The sequence below is a fragment of the Rhinopithecus bieti genome, unplaced genomic scaffold, assembly GCF_001698545.2.
Source record: "Rhinopithecus bieti isolate Rb0 unplaced genomic scaffold, ASM169854v2 scaffold_25396, whole genome shotgun sequence".
Classification (NCBI taxonomy): Eukaryota; Metazoa; Chordata; class Mammalia; order Primates; family Cercopithecidae; genus Rhinopithecus; species Rhinopithecus bieti.
The window spans coordinates 251328-271277 of NW_016812016.1; the positions used below are offsets into that span (position 1 = coordinate 251328).

The 19950-nt window shown below is 47.4% G+C and overlaps 1 protein-coding gene across 4 annotated transcripts in view; it reads left to right on the top strand.

Moving 5' to 3' along the window:
* The window catches only part of OVOL2 (ovo like zinc finger 2), a 38758-nt gene that overhangs the window by 12993 nt on the left and 5815 nt on the right, over positions 1-19950 (top strand). For all 4 annotated transcript variants that reach the window (XM_017895510.1, XM_017895513.1, XM_017895512.1 and 1 more), the window contains one exon: positions 8645-8834. In XM_017895510.1, the coding sequence (XP_017750999.1) occupies positions 8645-8834 (190 nt within the window). The remainder of the gene's footprint in view (positions 1-8644; positions 8835-19950) is intronic.

Below are 19950 nucleotides of genomic sequence, written 5' to 3' on the forward strand. Positions count from 1 at the left end.
AAAAAAAAAAAAAAAAAAAAAAGAAGTTTGACAGGTGAATGATCTGAGCCAGCTTTGAAGTTGGTCAGAGGGCCAGCTGAAGGCCCTGACTCCCTGGATGTTCCTGCAGTTTTCAAGCAGTGCAAAGACAATGATTGGTTTGTTTTGCCGCCAAGTCCTGTTTTCTAGAAGAACTTGAGGAGAATTTTACACATTTTTTGAAATGAAAGCTGAGATCCTGCAGAAAACAGGACAGTGCTCAGAAAAGCGCCAGGCCATGGGGTTGGAGAGCTGTTCATTCTCTCTTCATCTTCATGATCAGAATTAATTTCAAGACCTATGTCATTTTCCTCCCTCTATGGTAGTTTCCCCACCTCATTAATAAGCCTTTTACAAAGTGTTAATTTTGGATTAAGGGTGAGACGATTAAGCTTTGCCAGAAGGTAGCATGGTGTAAAAACCACCCCTGGCAGGCCTGGAGCAGTACCCTATAATTAAATATATTAATAATTTCTGTATTAAAACATGAATATTGACATTAAATGGGATAAAGTCTGCAAATATTTTTACATCAGCTCAGGTCAGATTTCACTGTCACGGGAGATAGGAGAGAATGTTGGTTGTCAGAGCTTTTTGTCATGTATTTTACTTATTTTATTTTATTTTATTTTATTTTTTGAGACAGGGTCTCTCTCTGTCACTTGGGCTGGAGTGCAGTGGTGCTCTCTCGGCTCAAGCAACCTTCCCACCTCAGCCTCCTGAATAGCTGGGATTACAGGTGTACGCCACCACACCCAGCTAATTCTCGTATTTTGGTAGAATCCAGGTTTCACCATGTTGGCCAGGCTGATCTTGAACTCCTGACCTCAAGTGATCCTCCTGCCTCCACCTCTCAAAGTGCCGGGTTTACAGGCATGGGCCACTATACCCAGCTGTTTTTCAGAGCTTTTCTCAAAGTGCTGGGTTTACAGGCATGAGCCACTATACCCAGCTGTTTTTCAGAGCTTTTGAATTACAGGGTTGCAGATGAAGGACTGGGGCTAAGGGCTCCCTTTTAGTTTAGTTTTTTTTTTTTTTTTTTTAGCTCCCTTTTCTTCCATCAAAGAGAAAAATTCAAAAGCAAATTGAGAAACATATTTTTTTGTTTTATTTTTTTGAGACAGAGTCTTGCTCTATGGCTGAGGCTGGAATGCAGTGGCATGATCTTGGCTCACTGCAACCTCCACCTCCTGGGTTCAAGTGATTCTCGTGCCTCAACCTCCTGAGTAGTTGGGACTATAGGCATGCACCACCACACCCAGTTAATTTTTGTATTTTTAGTAGAGACGGAGTTTCACCATGTTGGCCAGGCTGGTCTCAAACTCCTGAACTTAAGAGATCCGCCTGCCTCAGCCTCCCAAAGTGCTGGGATTACAGGCACGAGCCACCGTGCCTGGCCGAGAAACAAGAAATTTTGACCAATTACCTTTTGTTTAGGACCACAGGATTTTGGAGTTGGTCTAACTATAATGGGACTTACAAAGTACCAGGTCCTTTTTAAGTAGCTTTTAAAATTTAATTTCTTCATTTCTTTTTTTTTTTTTTTTTGAGATGGAGTCTCACTCTGTCGCCTGGGCTGGAGTACAGTGGCACAGCCTCTGCTCACTGCAACCTGTGCCTCCCGGTTCAAGTGATTCTCCTGCCTCAGCCTCCCAAGTAGTTAGGATTACAGGCGCCTACCACCATGCCTGGCTAATTTTTGTATTTTTAGTAGAGACGGGTTTTGCCATGTTGGTCAGGCTGGTCTTGGACTCCTGACTTCAGATGATCCACCTGCCTTGGCAACCTCCCAAAGTACTGGGATTATAGGCATGAGCCACTGCACTCTGCCAATTTCTTCATTTATTTCTAAGAAGCAATTATTATTATTATTATTATTGTTATATTTATTTATTTTGAGACAGAGCTTCGGTCTTATTGCCCAGGCTGGAGTGCAATGACATGGTCTCAGCTCACTGCAACCTCCACCTCCCAGGTTCAAATGATTCTCTTGTCTCAGCCTCCCGAGTAGCTGGGATTACAGGCGCATGCCACCACACCCGGCTAATTTTTGTATTTTTGGTAGAGATAGGGTTTCATCATATTGGTCAGACTGGTCTTGAACTCCTGACCTCAGGTGATCCACCCACCTCGGCCTCCCAAAGTGCTGGGGTTACAGGTGTACACCACCTCGCCGGGCCACACAAATATTATTATTCACATTTTACACATGATGAAATTAAGGCTTAGAGAATTTAGGTAACTTGCCTACAACTAAGTTAGGTAACTTGCCACAAACTAAGTGGTGGAGCAGGAATTGAAGGAATTTAGGAAACTGGAAAACAGACCCTGCTCTTATCTTCTTATACTGCTGAAGAGATCATCTAATATCATTTTATTATTTTACATGTGGGGAAATTGTGACATAGTAATGTTAAATGACATTCCATATCACACCCCTAGCCAGATCTAGGGTTTTTTCAATCCTTCAGATTTATTGTCTCTCTATTCCACTATTGTTTTGTAACTAACATGACTAAGATGTAATTAAGTTTAGTTTACTACTTGTAGAGGAACAAGGTAAGACTGACTAACTCTTTTTTTTTTTTTTTTTTTTCTTGAGACGGAGTCTCGCTCTGCCGCCCAGGCTGGAGTGCTGTGGCCAGATCTCAGCTCACTGCAAGCTCCGCCTGCCAGGTTCACGCCATTCTCCTGCCTCAGCCTCCCGAGTAGCTGGGACTACAGGCGCCCGCCACCTCGCCCGGCTAATTTTTTTGTATTTTTTAGTAGAGACAGGGTTTCACCGTGTTAGCCAGGATGGTCTCGATCTCCTGACCTCGTGATCCGCCCGTCTCGGCCTCCCAAAGTGCTGGGATTACAGGCTTGAGCCATCGCACCCGGCCAAGACTGACTAACTCTTTTTTAACTTTTAGGAGGTAGTGTTAGGTGTAAACCTATGCAAACATAATAAAGGTGCTCCAGTGAGCAGAGCCGTGATCCTGATCCAGGCAGGGTCAACTGGTCCTCTGGCCCATGAGACATCAGTCCAGGAGTCAGATATGTCTTCTGTACCATGCAGTCCTGGGAGAGACACTTAGAAATGTGGCAGGTCTGGCATCTGGAGAGAATGATATGTTTATTACTGTTCCAGTTAACCTATTTCTGTTCCACAAGTAACTCCAAATTTAATAGCTGAAATAATGTAGTATTGTTTCATCCATCTCTGTGGGATGACTGGGCTCAGCAGGGCGGTTCTTGCCTTGTGGTTGCAGTCAGATGGCGGCTGAGACTGGAGTCTTCTGGGGGTTTGACTGGGATGGACATCCACAAGGGCTCACTCACATGGCTGGCAGGTGACACCTGAACTGCTTCTAGCCTCTGACCTTTGTCCAGTGCATTAATTGTAAGGTTCTGCCATCATTTTTTTTTTTTTTTTTTTTTGAGAGAACGGAGTCCACTCTGTCGCCCAGGTGGAGTGCAGTGGCGGGATCTCAGCTCACTGCAAGCTCCGCCCTCCCAGGTTTACGCCTTCCTCCTGCACTCAGTCCTCCGAGTAGCTGGGAACTACAGGCGCCCGCCACCTTGCCTGGCTAGTTTTTTGTATTTTTAGTAGAGACGGGGTTTCACCAATGTTAGCCAGGATGGTCTCAATCTCCTGACCTCGTGATCCCGCCGTTTGGCCTCCCAAGTGCTGGGATACAGGCTTGAGCCACCACACCCGGCTTCTTTTTTTTTTTTTTTTTTTTTTTTTAGGCGGAGTTTTTGCTCTTATTGCCCAGGCTGAGAGGTGCAATGGCCACAACTCGGCTCACTGCAAACCTCTGGCCTCCTAGGTTCAAGTGATTCTCCTGCCTCCAGATCCTGAATATTACAGGCATGCACTACTGTGCCTGGCTAATTTTGTACTTTTAGTAGAGATGGGATTTCTCTATGTTGACCAGGCTGGTCTCAAACTTCTGACCTCAGGTGATCCACCTGCCTCAGCCTCCCAGAGTGCTGGGATTACGAGCTTGAGCCACTGTGCCCGGCCATCTGCCATCATTTTTTAACAAGTTCCTATTGATAGACATATATTTAGTTTCCAGTCCTTTGCTATTACAAACCAAATTTCAAGGCACAAGCCATATTAAATATACTTTTGGGGATAAATTTCATGTTTAAGAATTTACAAAGATCCCTTCCTGTCTGAGAAGTGAAATAGTCTGTGAGAAGCTGGCTTTGTCAGCCATGATTTTTTGCCATTAAATAACATTACATCTTTTTCAACAAGGCTCCTGAAGACTTTGAGTGTAATTTGTTAATATCTGATGTCTGTATTGGTCATAAGGGTGGTAAGCAGCACTGAATGGATTGGAGGGTGTGCCACAGGGTGAATTCCCTACATGAGCCACTTCTTGGTGATTTGGCTTTCCATGCTGTGAAATGGGGAGAAATGAAAAAATTGCCTTTGCTGAGGGGTATGTGGAGAATTTTCATTTTTGCTCCAAGAAAACCAGAGGAAAGGTCCCCTTGAGAATTAGGTGTGCCCTGAGTCTCCAACCCCTTCTCTCCATTCCCATTTTCTCCCCGGTTTTATAAAGCTTCCTGGAGAGTCATAGTGGCTCATGCCTGTAATCCCAGCACTTTGGAAGGCTGAGGCAGGAGAATCCCTTGAGGATAGGAGCTGAAGACCAGCCTGGGAAACATAGTGAGATTTCATCTCTAAAAAAGGTTAGAAACAAACAAAACTAAATAAAATGCTTTCTATGTCTTGGTCAGATGATCTACTGGCCCGGTACTCCCTTAAACTGTCACTGATCTCCCTTCCCTGTGCCCTTTAAGATCTTATTCTTTTCAAACAAAATAATGCCTGTGATTTGAGATTTTCACTCTAGACTGCAATAGAAGACATCTGTATTGCATTCAGAGCATTTTAAAAATAGAAATTTATCAAAAAGATTAAACAAGAGTTCATGCTTGAACTGTGGTTGGTGAGTCCTTAGGGACATCCTACAAGACTTTCAAAAGACAGTTGCAGGTTTTTACTAATTTTAATTGGAATTATCAGGGTAATTGTCTTTGTTCTATTTCATTAGCCCCTCACTACCACTCAAATGTCTTTGTGCACACTTGGTCTTTAGAAGCTCAAAGTACTTAGTGGAGCATATTTAGTCTTTTCAAATCCCTCCAAGGGTGGCTGTGAGCAGATGAGGTCTGTTGGACAAGGAGGAGAACGTGATCTGCCTGGGTGATAGGAAAGCCTTGGGCAGAGGTGGGCAGCTGCGGTTCTGGGGAGTGAGGCAGTTGATGAGGATCCAGGACTCAACTGGGTCATCGAACTCAGCCCCTGTGATGGTCCCCCTTTGTCTTCCAATGGCTCCCTCTTGCCCTTTGACTACATTCCAGCTCCAGTAGGGCCCTCAAAGTGGACTCCTAAGGGGGTCTTGCTCTTCTCAGCTACCACTGCTCTCTTCATTAACTGCTCTCCCAGGCTCAGGCTAGCCATGCTGAACCACACACAGTTCCCTCTTTCCCACCATCCTCTTCTGGAATGTTCTTTGCCATGCGCCCCTTTTCCTTCTCATCTTTGCCTGGCTAAGGAGCTCACTTCCTCTGGAAACATCTTCCCTGGTGCTGCAGGTCCAGAGTAGGTGCCCCCTCGGACCCCTGGGCCTCTCAGATGTCAATGGCTGTTGACTTGCCTGCACCCCCACCAGACTCGGCAGCTTCCTATGGACTGGGGATTAAACTATCTCTAACTGTATTGCCTCCAGCTCTAAGCACAGGGCTTGTCACGGATCAGGGACTTCTCAGTGTTAGCTGGGGCAAATTAAGCTCCAAGCAAAGGAAAATGAACTGGTGGAAAAGGCTGACTGGAATACCCTGTTCTGGGGTCTTGTGCCTCCCTTGAGACTCTGCATCCTGCCACCTGCTCCCAGCTGCCGGTCAGCACATACTGATTGTGCACTGGCCCTAGACTAGGCTTGGAGCAGGGGATAGGGAGGCAGGAATGGGACTGAATGCTTGCCGACCATCCTCAAGGTGTTGAGTTGAGAAAACCAGATGAACTGTGTGCACAGTGAATCTTGGGAATGAGATGGAATATAGCATGACTTCTCAGGGCTAGTGTGGCATGTGCACCAGCTGCAGTGGCATCTCCTGGGCTCTGGTTAGAAATGCAGCACATCAGACCCTACCAGACCTCCTGAATCAGAACTTGCATTTTAACAAGACCCCAGGGGAGGCATAGGTATGCTGGAGTCTGAGAGGCACTGGTTTACGTGGGACAGTGAGCAGTTTAGTCATGGGCTGCAGTATTCGGAGAAGGCTGCGTCGGCAAGGGAGCAACTGAGCTCCCTTGAGTCTTGGGAGGGCAATACCCAGGGTGGATGAAAAAGGAGAGTATTTGAAGCTGGGAGAGTGTGGAGCCAGGAAAGGACCAGTCTTCTTGCTTGTGATGAATTTTGGCAGAGCAATGGGATCCATCTTCTAAAGGGTCTGATTTGGTAACATTCAGGTCACATGTTCAAAAGTTACCAAATCAGATACTAAAATTGAACACATGATTTTTATCACACAGATGTAGATTCTGTGTTCTTCCTCAGCAGTAGCGAAGGTGGTGGAAAGCAGTCAGCAGGGAGCCCAGACCCAGGTCTGGTTGTGGTTTTGCTGGTAACAAAGTTGTGGGGTCCTGACCAAGTCACTTTACAAAATGATAATTTTATGCGTTTATGATTTTGTGGGTCAAGACAAAAGCCGTAGGCATGGCTCTGCTAGGCAGTTCTATTCTGAGTAGCATTAGCGGAGGCCACTCATTCAGCTGGTGGCACCCCTGAGTTGAGCTGGAGAGTCCAGTGAGGCTTTATTCATATCTGGTTCCTCCATGCTCCCCCATGTGGCCTTTGGCTGTCCACATGGCTAGCATGGGCTTCCTCACAGCATGGTAGCCTCAGACTTCTTATGTGGCAGCTGGCTTACAAGAGGGAAGAAGTGGAAGCTGCAGGATCTCTTAAAACCTGGAACTGACACATCTTCATTGCATTCTATTGATCCAACTGGTCATAAGCCCTACCCAGATTCAAAGGGAGGGAAAACAGTCTCCGTCTCTTGGTAAATGGAGCAGGAGGCAGACACAAGGAGGACAGAATTGAGTGTGGCTCTCTTTGGGTACTGTCTGTAATATAACATACCAGGCACCATAACATCATCAGGACCCAGACTCCTTTCTTCTCCTCCATCCTCAGCACGCACTTCCACCTCATGGTCCAAGGTGGCTATTGGTGCTGTAGTCAGCAGGAAGGAGTGAAGGAGGAAGAGGGCACCATTTGCTCCCCTTCAAGGAGATTTCTATTTCATTGGCCGGGTAGTCCATGGCCATGCTGTCTTAGTCCATTTTGCGTTGCTATAAAGAATACCTGGGACTGGCTAATTTATAGAGAAGAGGTTTATGGCTCACGGTTCTGCAGGCTGTACAAGAAGCATAGTGCTTGTGTCTTCTTCTGGTGAGGCCCTCAGGAAGCTTCCACTCATAGAAGGCGGAAGGGGAATAGGTGTGTCACATGGTGGAGGAAGCAAGAGAGAGAGGAGGAAGTGCCAGGCTCTTTTCTTTTTTTTTTGAGATGGAGTTTCGCTCTTGCTGCACAGGCTGGAGTGCAATGGCGCGATCTTGGCTCACCGCAACCTCTGCCTCCTGGGTTCAAGTGATTCTCCTGCCTCAGCTTCCCGAGTAGCTGGGATTACAGGCATGCACCACCACGCCCGGCTAATTTTGTATTTTTAGTAGGGATGGGGTTTCTCCATGTTGATCAGGTTGATCTCAAATTCCCAACCTCAGGTGATCTACCCACCTCAGCCTCCCAAAGTGCTGGTATTACAGACAGGAAACACCATGCCTGGCCGCCAGGCTCTCTTAAACAGCCAGCTCTCCCATGAACTGATGAGAGTAAGAACTCACTCTTTACTACCGGGGCGGCACCAGGTCATTCATGAGGGATCTGCCCCTGTAACCTCCCACTAGGCCCCACCTCCAACACTGGGGATCACATTTCAACACGACATTTGGAGGGGCCTAACATCCATACCCCATCATATGCCTATAGGATGCTATAAGACAGTATGCCCAGCTAGAAGTCAGAGGTTTGTTCTAAGGAAGAAGGGGAGAATTAAAAGTGGAAGGAACTGACCGGGGCACGGTGGCTCATGCCTGTAATCCCAGCACTTTGGGATGCTGAGGCAGATGGATCACCTGAGGTCAGGAGTTTGAGACCAGCCTGGCCAACATGGTGAAACCCTGTCTCTACTAAAAATACAAAAATTAGCCAGGCATGGTGGTATGTGCCCCTGTAGTCCCAGCTACTTGGAAAGCTGAGGCAAGAGAATTGCTTGAACCCAAGAGGTGGAGGTTACAGTGAGCTGAGATCGAGCCACTGTACTCCAGCCTGGGCAACGAAGTGAGACTCCATCTCAAAAAAAAAAAGAAAAAAAAAGTGGGAGGAACCGCCAGTTGTTATTTCACCTTTCCCAAAGCCAAAACCTGCTTGAAAAGTTTAGGGGCAGAAGCCGCAGACAGGGCAAGCCCCAAGACACAGGAGGTGGGTCTCTGGAGTGAGCCTACTGGATCTGCCTGCCTGCCTGCCGGGGGACCCTCACGGCCTCTCTCTGCCCCCAGTTCACCACAGGCACGTGCAGCGACTCGGTGGTTCACAGCTGCGACCTGTGTGGCAAGGGCTTCCGTCTGCAGCGCATGCTGAACCGTCACCTCAAGTGCCACAACCAGGTGAAAAGACACCTGTGCACCTTCTGCGGCAAGGGCTTCAACGACACCTTCGACCTGAAGAGGCACGTCCGCACCCACACTGGTGAGTGGGGAGCACGGGCTTTGTTCTCTGTTTTGTTATTCTGGCCAAGAGCTCCTGTTTCTTCCCCACCAAAGAAGCAGGTCGAGACCGTGGAACAATGTTGTGTTTCTAGAAAGATCACAAGATGGGGATCACGAGGTTAGGAGTTCGAGACCAGCCTGACCACATAGTGAAACCCTGTCTCTACTAAAAATACAAAAAAAATTAGCTGGGCGTGGTGGTGGGCACCTGTAATCCCAGCTGCTTGGGGGGCTAAAGCAGGAGAATCGCTTGAACCTGGGAGGCGGAGGTTGCAGTGAGCCAAGATCATGCCACTGCACTCCAGCCTGGGTGACATTGCAAGATTCTGTCTCAAAAAAAGAAAAAAAAAAAAAAAGAAAGATCACAAGATGAGGGGCATTAGGGTCAGTCCTTCTGGGTTCACCTCCTGACTCTGCCACCTGCCAGCTGTGTCACCTTGGGCCAGGTGAGCCACCTGTGGTAGCCTGCCTGTCACTGCTGCAAAATGGAGATACTGATGTGAGTTCCAGTGAGGCTCAAAACGGATCCCTGGCTGGAAGTATTCTGAGAATCATGATGCATGGCACACACGGGACCTGCCATAGCTCAGCCCTTTGGTCCTGGCTGCTGGAATGTGGGTTTTGTGGCCCCACAATGAGTATTCTATGCTTCTCTCTTGGGACATAAGCCTGTCTCTGGATAGCATCGTGTTCCTCCTGAGAGACAAAAAGGAGCTCATTGCCTTTGGAGCTGACCCGAGCGTCCTACTGGAGCCTGGCAGGCAATCGTCTTCCTCTCCTTGGACCTGCCTCAGTTTCCTGACTTAGGAAGTGGGAATCCAGGTTTTCCCCAGTTCCAGTTCTTCACAGAGTGCTGGGGGTGCCCTTGGCCTCTGGTCTCGGCCTCACTGCTTCTATCTTAGAAACACCTGGCCTCCATGCTTTCCCGCCTGAGCTCCATTGTCCACACCTCTGCCAGAGTGATCCCTCCAGGAGAATTCTAAGGACTCGACTTCCCCAAGAAATCTCCAACTCTGAACAGAACGAAATCCAGACTCCTCATCTCTCATCTTGATGGGCTTCGTGTAAAGGCCTTTACAATGTGGGTCCTATCTTCAAATCCCCATCCTATCTCAGCCCATCCCAGCCCATCACGTCCTATCCCATCTCGTCCTATCACAGCCCACCTCAGACAAGCCCATCTCACTCCAATCCATTTCAGCTCATCCTATCCCATTCCATCTTAACCCATTCAACCCTATCCAGGCTACCACCCACCCTCCCAACAGACTTATAGAATTTGCTACCTGCAGGCTGGGTGCAGTGGCTCATTCTCATAATCCTTGCACTTAGGGAGGCCAAGGTGGGAGGACTGCTTGAGGCCAGGAGTTGGAGACCAGCCTGGGCAACATCAAAAGACTCTGTCTGCCCAAGAAAATTTTAAAATTAGCCAAACATGATGGTGCATGCCTGTAGTCCTAGCTACTTGGAAGACTGAGGCTGGAGGATCTCTTGAACATAGGAGTTTGAGGCTGCAGTGAGCTATGATTGTGCCACTGCACTCCAGCCTGGACAAGAGAGCAAGACCTGGTTTCAAGGGGGAAAAAAAAGGGTTTACTATCTGCAGTCCTTGAGCCCTTTCAGTCCTTGGTATTTTGGTAGGGATGGGAAGACACTTTCCTCCCTCCAGATGGGGCTCCCAGCTACTCAGCCCTCATACAGGTTCCTTCTTAGGCCTCTGCATCCTATTTTCTAGTTCATATCATGCCTGATTGCTCTTAGAGGATTGGTCGTGAGCTGCCTCCCTGCTCTGGAAAGAGTTTCTGCCACCTTAGAGAGTGGCTGGAATCCTAACATATTTCTTTTCTGTTTTCCTTTTTTAAAACTTTTTCTTTTCTTTTCTTTTCTCTTTTTTTTTTTTTTTTTTTTTTTGAGATAGCGTCTTACTCTCTCACCCAGGCTGGAGTGCAACCACCAACTCCTGGGCTCAACTGATCTCCCACCTCAGCCCCCCTAGTAGCTGGGACTATAGGTGCGTGCCACCACTCCCAACTAATTTTTTTTTGTATTTTATACTTTTTGTAGAGATGGGATTTCGTCATGTTGCCCAGGCTGGTCTCAAACTCCTGGGCTCAAGCAATCCACCTGCCTTGGCCTCCCAAAATGCTGGAATTACAGGCATGAGCCACCACACCCAGCCAAAAACTTTTTCTAAAGGGAACTTTTCATTTCAGTTTAACATACATCCAGAAAAGTGCACAGATCCTAAGTGTTGACCTCAGTGAATTTAGAAAGTTTTACAAAGTGAACACACTCGTGCAACTAGCAGTCAGACCAAGAAACAGAGTATTTCCAGCCACTAGAAGTCACTACCCCTCCCCGTCTACCTCTTTCTTTCCAAGGAAAACCACTGTTGCAAATTCTAACAGCTTGTTGCTGTTGCCTGTTTTTGAGCTTGATGTGAATGGAATCCCACAGTGTGCTCTTTGGGCCTGGTTATATGGCTTCTTTTCCTACCACCAGCGAATCAGTAAAAGTTTGACCTCTGTGAGGCTAAGCTGGCCATCGGGTGGGGGTGAGGAGAATGCTTAGGGAGTGGTGGAGGATCCCTAGGGCAGTGGGGGGTCTTATAAGAGGCCTAGGGGAAGGTCTCGAGGCTGTCAAGGGACCCATCCAGCAGCAGCAAAGCTGGGCTTTCCTCCTGACGCGGGGGCAGGAAATCGGGACCACTCCTGAAGTCGCTGGCCATTGGTGGCCCTGGAGGGTGTCTCAAGGACATCGTCTCTGAGGATGTCCTTGAGGGCATTCCCTGCCTGGGTGGACTCTGTGGTCAATCCCCCAACCCCGGCTTCTAGGACACAGTGCAAGGGGCCCAGGGAGCATGGCTGGCTGTTGGTACTGTCAGCTGGAGTAAACACTGAGCTGATGGCGTTGCCTCCCCTGTGATTGAGTTAATCCTCCATTGCTGGAGACTAAGGGAAATATGAGGGACTGGCAGCTTCTCAGAGAAGAGTTTACAAGTTGAGGCGATCACATAGTAGTTAAGAACTCCTGATCTGAGTTAACTGACTGTGAGACTTGGTCTAAATTATTCATCTTTCACGTTAGTTTTTCCATCTCTAGAATGGTTGTGATAATTTTAATACTTGCCACTTAAAATGGTGGTTGTGAGGTTTTGGGGCCAGAATTACATAAAAGTGCTTCTTACATTGTAAGTGCTTAGTAAACATTGGCTATTGTTAGTAGTAAAATTGCAACAGTTGGCAGAGGCTTCCTGAGGACCTGATGTGTAACAGGCCCTAGGATTCACCTCGTGCTCATGGAGCTCTCAGCCAACACAGCGAGGAATAACTCAGACATCTGACTGTGAGACAAGTGAAACAGCAGATATGCCAGACAGAAGAAAAAGTGGCACATGCCAAAGGGAAGTCCTGGGAGGTGCCGTGTTTCTAACTGCATGTCAGGGAGGCTTCTTAGAAAAGGTAGTGTTTCAGCTGGGCCTTGAAGAATGAGCAAGCTTTCTACAGCAGGACAGAAGGAGGAAGGGCATTGCTGATGAGGAGTGTCTTCGTTTGGGTTGCCCAAGAAGCAGACACTGACACAAGGATTTGAATGTGAGCAGTGTATTTGGGAGGTGATCCCAGGAAACACAGTAGAGGAGGGAGGGGAGGTCGGGAGGGAAGACAGCCACTTAGAACTCAATGATAATGAGTGGGTTATCACTATGGGCAATGGGAGCTCCATCCCGCTGGAGATCCTCTGAAGAACCATACAGAATGCACCCCAGGTTGCTCAATCAACCCCCATCCCTCCTGCTTGGGTGTCCATCCTGGACCTCCTGACTCGTAGGCAGTTCTCCCCACCCACTGCCCACCCCAGCCCTTTGCAGGCCTGGAGAGCATCCTTAGGCAGAGAGATGCAGGAACCATCTGAGACGCCTGGCAGTCTGCTAAGGGATATGAACGGGGCATCCACCCTGGGAGGCAGAAGATTTAGCAAGTGAGGAGGGTGGCTCGGCAGAGACTGGGAGACCCTTCAGAGAGTACCACAGCTCCTGCAGACAGAAGCAAGCCACACGTGGTCACTGTCCTTCATGCCAGGCCCCCAGCCTTTATCCTCTCATCTCAAACTACCCCAAGCAGTCAGTGCTGCTGTTCCCCACCTTTTGCAGATGAGGAAACGAGGCTCGGGGAGCTCACACAACCCCTCAGTGGTGGAGCTGAGAACCAGAACTGGCTGGCCTGAAGTTCATGGTCTTTTCTCCTCCGTAGGGTCTCCTTCTCTGCCCTCTTTGCCTCCCAGTGCCTTCCTCAGCCTTCTCCCTGAGGCAGGGGCCTCACCAGCCTGCCCTGTTGCAGTTTCTAGAAGCCTGCTTGCTTCTAGAGGAAGGTGAGATAAAGGGAAATTCAGACCTATTAGTAGCACAAACTGCACACCTTGGCCTGGGGTTTAGTAGGTTATAGAGGAGCCTGTGAGCGTGTGAGTTCAGTGGTGCCAAGATGTCCTCTGCCCACAGAGGAAGCAAGAAAGAGGGTGCCTGTACCCCCTTGGACTCCCAACCTGAGGTTCTCAGATTTTCTCCATCTCCTACTCTTGTAGTGACTCCTGTGAGGGTGCTGAAAATCATTTAAGTTAGTGAATGACGCTTTCCACCTGACGCTTTCCCAAAGGGCTTCACAATTATCACTTTAGGGGAAAGACTAGGGCTTAGGAGGCAGCTAGGAGTGAAAAACTTAGGGGTGCGCTGGCTGGTCTGACGGCCACTGACGGTGGGTGGCTCCTGAGTCTCAGACGAGTGGCTGGTCCAGATTGAGATGTGTTGTATGCACAAAAAAGACACTAAGTTTCAAGTTGTAATGCAAAAAAAGAAGGTGTAAAAATCTCGATTTTTTTTTTGTTTTTTTTCTTTTTTGAGAAGGAGTTTTACTCTTGTTGCCAAGGCTGGAGTGCAATGACTCGATCTCGGCTCACTGCAACCTCTGCCTCCTGGGTTCAAGTGATTCTCCTGCCTCAGCCTCCTGAGTAGCTGGGATTACAGGGATGTGCCACCATGCCTGGCTAATTTTGTATTTTTAGTAGAGATAGAGTTTCTCCATGTTGGTCAGGCTGGTTTCGAACTCCTGACCTCAGGTGATCTGCCCGCCTCGGCCTCCCAAAGTGCTGGGATTACAGGCGTGAGGCACCGCGCTTGGCCAAAATCTCAATTTTAACGTAGATTTTACATTGAAATGGTAGTATTTTGGGCATAATGAGTTAAACAAAATATAGCATTAAAATTCATTTCACCTGTTTCTTCCTATTTGTTTGCAGCTTCTACAAAATGTTAACTTATAAAGCAGCTTGCATTTTAATTTCTATTGGATGGCACTAAGATAACCTACAGATAACATTTAAAAATTTTAGTCGTAATTTTGACACTTAAAGTGATGAACAAATGGGACTGTGGAAATGTTTTAGACCTATTTGCCCCATCCTGACCTATTTTCTGATGAAGGTGTGTCTCCATGTAATAAAAGACCAGAAACAGCAGCCAGGGCTTCCTGACACATCAGCGGGTGGCAAGCTCAGAGGAACAGGCTTGCCCAGCCAACTCTTCAGCTCTGTCCGAAAGAGACAGTTGGTACACAGTGCAAAAATGTGGGTTTCTCAGATGATGTTTTAGTTCATGTGAACAAACTTCACCAGCTCCAAAAGACCTTACTGGAATTCAGTGGGAATTTGGTTTTTGTTTGTTTGCTTTGTTTTGTTTTTTTTTTAGACAGAGTCTTGCTCTGTTGCCCAGGCTGGAGTACAGTGGCTCCCATCTCGGCTTACTGCAGCCTCTGCCTCCTGGGTTCCTGCGATTCTCCTGCCTCAGCCTCCCAGGTAGCTGTAGCTGGGATAATAGGTACATGTCACTACACCTGGCTAATTTTTGTATTTTTAGTAGAGATGGGGTTTCACCATGTTGGCCAGGCTGGTCTTGACTTCCTGACCTCAGATGATCAGCCTGTCTCGCCATTCCAAAATGCTGGGATTACAGGCATGAGCCACTGCACCCTGGTCTTGCCTTTGACTGAGCTGTGAGTGCTGTATTTTTGCTGTTGGTTCTTATAAGTAAATGTTGTATTTAGGCCAGAAACAAAGATATAGACACTTAACATAAATACGACGGATAGTTAAATGAGGGGTGTGTTTGTTTGCAGTCCAATTAGACCAGGCCATGGCCAATTTAAAGACTTATCTGGGACCCCAGGACCCTTTGTTGGAGAATTGTAGCTATAATATTGATGAGGTGGGCAAAGACAGTGAGATAGAGAATCAGGGTTAATATGCACCACCCCCTTCTCCCCCCATCTCTTCCTATCCCCTGCAACTACTGAGCAAACAGGATATCTAAGGAAAGACTCAAAACACAAACATCTTGAAAAAGATCCAGGGAAGCTAGAACCTGAAAATGTCTTACATTAATATTCAAGTAGATAAAAGAAAAGATTAGGACTTCTTTTTTGGCTGTGAGTTCACCCAAGAAAGGTAAATTGGAGGAGTGTGTGTGTGTGTGTGTGTGTATGTGTGAGAGAGAGAGAGAAAGAGGAGAAGGGAGTGTTAGTTAAATGGTGTGGTGTCTTATTGAAGACTGGAAGAGAGAAACTGACCTGTGCAGAAAAACTCTGTAATATTTTGTGAAAATGTTATCAGCAAACAAGTGGCTATTTTCAATCCAAATTGTTTTAGGTGGGGTTTGGAAGCGGCTTCCCATCAAAGGGTTTATTGAGGGAGGGCTGTCAACAGGGTCCTGTGAGGGCAGAGGATGAGCATGCGTTTTGCTGTTAGCTGGAGTGCAGCCTTGACCTCATCCCTGGGGGGATCTGTCCAGGGTGGACCTGCTACAGGCAAGGTGGAGCCAGGGACTTTTTTTTACCCCCATTTCAGTCTGACGTTGGCTGAGGACTGTGTCTGCCCTGGGTAAGGTCAGGCAGACACTCCTGAGCATCTGGAACGTCACTTGCCCAGTGCTGATTCCTTAAAGAAGGGGACAGCCAGAAACCGCACAACAGCTGGGGACAGGCACTGACCCAGAAAAGTGGTCTGGATGGGAAGCCAGCAGCGCAACCACTATATAATTAAGGGAATTGCTGTACTTTAGTGAAGTTGACAGGATCACTGAGGCCAACATGGGAAATTCTGCCTGCTAACCAGCTCAAAATAGAGAGAGGGGACATGAACTTCCAGGAAATGAATGTATTCGGTTCATAGCCTGTGAAAAACATCATGGGCCTTTATATTTATAGGATATATACAGTATTTATAGGATATTCTTTTGGGTTTATTTCAGTGTTTTAGGTTGAACAGGCTAGGATGCTTCCTAAGAATGGCTCTCTGTTGAAGTAAATGATTTGCTTTGGGAGGCGAGGGAGGCGATCTGTATTTTAGAGGAAAAAATAATAACCAGCCCTTGCAAGCACAAGACTCTGCACTGAGTGTCCACACCCTCCCTACTCAAAGGGTGGTCTGCAGACCGGCAGTGCCAGAGTCCTCAGGAGCGAGCATGCGGACAATGCAGACTATTGCTTCGGAAGTGCCCGATGTGCCAAGCCCATCATGCAAGTCCAGCATTTATGGAAAGTGTTTTATTTTGCTTATTTGTAAAATGACTACATATTCTGTAAAAGATTTCAGACAATATAAACAACTGCAGAGAAGACCGTGTAAAGGGCCATAAACAGGTGAGAAGGGCACACGCATCCGTGGGGCTCCTGGCTAAGGCTTTGCGGGGAGCCATGTGGCCCAGGGAGGTCATCAACCCACACTGGTTATAACTTAACAACGCTGGCTGGAATAAAGGAGGCAGTTCAGGGCTCATGCCATTCCTGGGGAAGCTGCTGAGTTCCACAGAGTGAAGCCGAGGAATTCCAATTCTGAGGTCAGGGAGGTGGGGAGGCGGCACCGGCCCCACCCTCTAGGGCGCCTTCTGTCCTTATCTTCCATCGGGGGCTACATTCAGAGGGAGGAGAAGGCACACAAATCCCATCTTGATTAAAGAAGAGAAAACAATGGTGTCTTTGTTTGGAGCCCAAAGGGAAGAATTGACTAGATTGGGAAAAATGCATATTGGGAGACGTTTGGAGTGGGGCAGATGGAGAAGAAAGAATCAAGTCACCTCCACCCCTAGTGGCCTGAATGCTGTCATGCGGAATTGCCTGGTCCAGTTCACAACCCTCGCCTCATTGTTTTATTTTTAATTTGTATTTTATCTTAATTTATTTTTTAGCTAAGAAGGTAATATGTTCATTAGGAGACAAAAGGAAAGAAAAAAATGTGAACTTCCTTCACATGCCAAGCCCCAGTTCCACGATTTAATTTTTTTCCCAAAACTTTTTAATGCTTATTGCTTTTTTCATATAATATGTATCTTGGAGCTGGGCGCAGTGGCTCACACCTGTAATCTCAGCACTTTGGGAGGCCAAGGCGGGGTGATCACTTGAGGTCAGGAGTTTGAGACCGGCCTGGCCAGCATGGTGAAACCCTGTCTCCACTAAAAACACAAAAATTAGCTGGGCGTGGTGGTGGGCGCCTGTAATCCCAGCTACTCAGGAGGCTGAGGCAGGAGAATTGCTTGAAATCGGGAGGTGGAGGCTACAGTGAGCTGAGATGGTGCCACTGCACTCCAGCCTGGGCAACAGAGTGAGACTCCATCTCAAAATAATAATAATAATAATAATAAAAGAAATCATGACAAAATTTCCAATATTGAGGGACTGTGCTTTTCTGTTCCCCAACTGATGACATTTGCTTCCATTTGCATATTTCCTTCCTTCCTCCCTTCCATCCTCCCTCCCTTCCTTCTTTTTTCTTTTCTTTTCTTTTCATTCTTTCTCTCTCTCTCCCTTTCCTTTCCCTTCCCTTCCCTTCCCTTCCTTTCCTTTCTTTCTCTTTCTCTCTCTCTCTCCTTTCCTTCCCTTCTTCCTCCCTTCCTTTCTTTCTTCTTTCCTTTCTTTCATTTCAGGCAATCCTGCCATGAGTATATCTTATATATCCTTCGCCTCCCTGTGTGAGTCTTCCTGTAGGATAATTTCCCTGATGTGGAATTGCTGGGCCAAAGGTAGATACACTATGATTTTTTTTATGGACATTGACAAATTGCCCTCCCAGGAGGCTGCCGTAAATGTCCACTCCCACAAGCATGCCTGTAAAAATCTTCTTGCTGAAGTTCACCTTCGGGTAAAGTTCAGTAAAGGAGCAGTTGACCTATAGCAAGGAAAGCAACTAGAAAGTTCCAAAGTGAAGAATTTTCTTTGGGGATGTATGGCGTGAAGCTTGATTTGCTATTAGGGTAAAAAATTTGAAAACAAACCTTTTTGATAACCCAATAAACAATATTTTTTGGACTAGGTAGGACGGGCTGATGGTACAAAATTCAAAAGGGCAGATGGTGAAAGCAGTCTCCCCTCTCCTCCACCAACCACATTTTAAAAAATTATCCTTTTCTTTTATTGTGAAATAAGCGACACATACAAAAGTATACATATAGGTACAGTTTAAAGACAAATCTGCAAAATACTCATGTGCCCAGCAGCCAGCTTATGTTTTTTGGGTTTTGTTTTGTTTTGTTTTGTTTTATTTCTGAGATAGTCTTGCTCTGTTACCCAGGTTGGAGTGCAGTGGCGCCATCTCAGCTCACTGTAACCTTCGCTTCCCGGATTCCAGTGAGTCTCCTGCCTTGGCCTCCCATGTAGCTGGGATTACAGGCACCCGCCACCATGCCCGGCTAAATTTTTTTTTGTATTGTTTAGTAGAGGCGGGGTTTCACCATATTGGCCAGGCTGGTCAGCAGCCAGCTTATGAATGAGGCTTATCTGCATTACGTTGAGCTGTATCCAATTGAGAACTTAGTGTATCTCAGCTAATCCTCACAGCAGCCATCAAGAGCTATGATACCCCTGTGAAAGGTGAGGAAACGGCCTTTTGGACTGGAGCAGCCTGCCCCTGTTTCAGTTAATGAGCAGCAGATCCACAGCCTGGCTTTTCAGTGGCCTTGGACTCACAGTCGTGTAGGTTAATGATGTCTAGTGCATGGGTGGTGTTCTTCAGTTCCCATGTCCTGCTTTAGACACAGGCACGATTGGCCTTTGCGTGAGGGCACCAAGATGGGTGAGCCTCAGTGGTGGGAGGGGCCTTGGCATCAGTCCCTCTTGCCCAGGACTCCTCTCTGGCTACCTTTGTCCCCCTGAGTGTGTGGGTAATGGGGGTGCTCTGGGAGGGAGGTGCTTGTTCCCAAACCTAGAAAGGGTCACCAAGGGGCTGCCGCATGGCAGTGCCTGCACCAATGAATGAGGGGTGAATGGTGGCGTTTACACTAGAAAATTGGGAAGCAGAAGTGCTGGGGCACAGAGCAGTGCATTTGGCAAAAGTCAGAAGTGCGGTTAACTAGAGCTTTCTGGGCCTACGTCTCCTTTCCATCTCTGCCTGCGAGTCACTCATCTTCCAAGCCAGGCTCTAATTCCACCCCCTCCCTGGAAAAAAATCCCCCACTGCCATCATCTCTGTTGTTTGCATGATGCAGGGCTTTGGAATCTTCTAGCCTTTGCTATCCAGGCCTTACTGGGTACTCTGCTCATAGAAGATGCTCAAAGGATGTGTTGACTGAAGAGAGAAAGGAGATGTGGCCCTGTGCACACGGGGCTGAGTGGTGGCCTGGCTGGCTTCTCCTAGGGGGCAGATCACCTTTGAGGATGGGAACCTCCAGGAGTTTGTGGTATCCAGGTTAAACCCTGATGTAAGTGTGCCAGCTTCCCCATATTTTTAGTTTGGATGTTTTAAAACAGCAGCGGGTTATGTCTACTAACTGGTGAAAGGAGCAACTAATCTCTGGGTGGATTTCTGCTCTGACAAGCTGAAGGTTTGAAGTCAGGTTTGCTGCTTGATCTGCTGGATAGTGGGAGCCAGCTGCACACTGCTGCATGGGCCTCGAAGGCCGGGAAAACACCAAGTCTGCATTACAGTGCAAACATGAAAGCTAGAGCGGGTGCATTCCTTAGGAGAGAAGTCTGTAGCCCTTGCCTGTGTGGAAAACTAGTCCCAAAGATGTGACCTTTCTTTCCTGGTACCAATAGAGTTCATTCACTCATTCAATATTT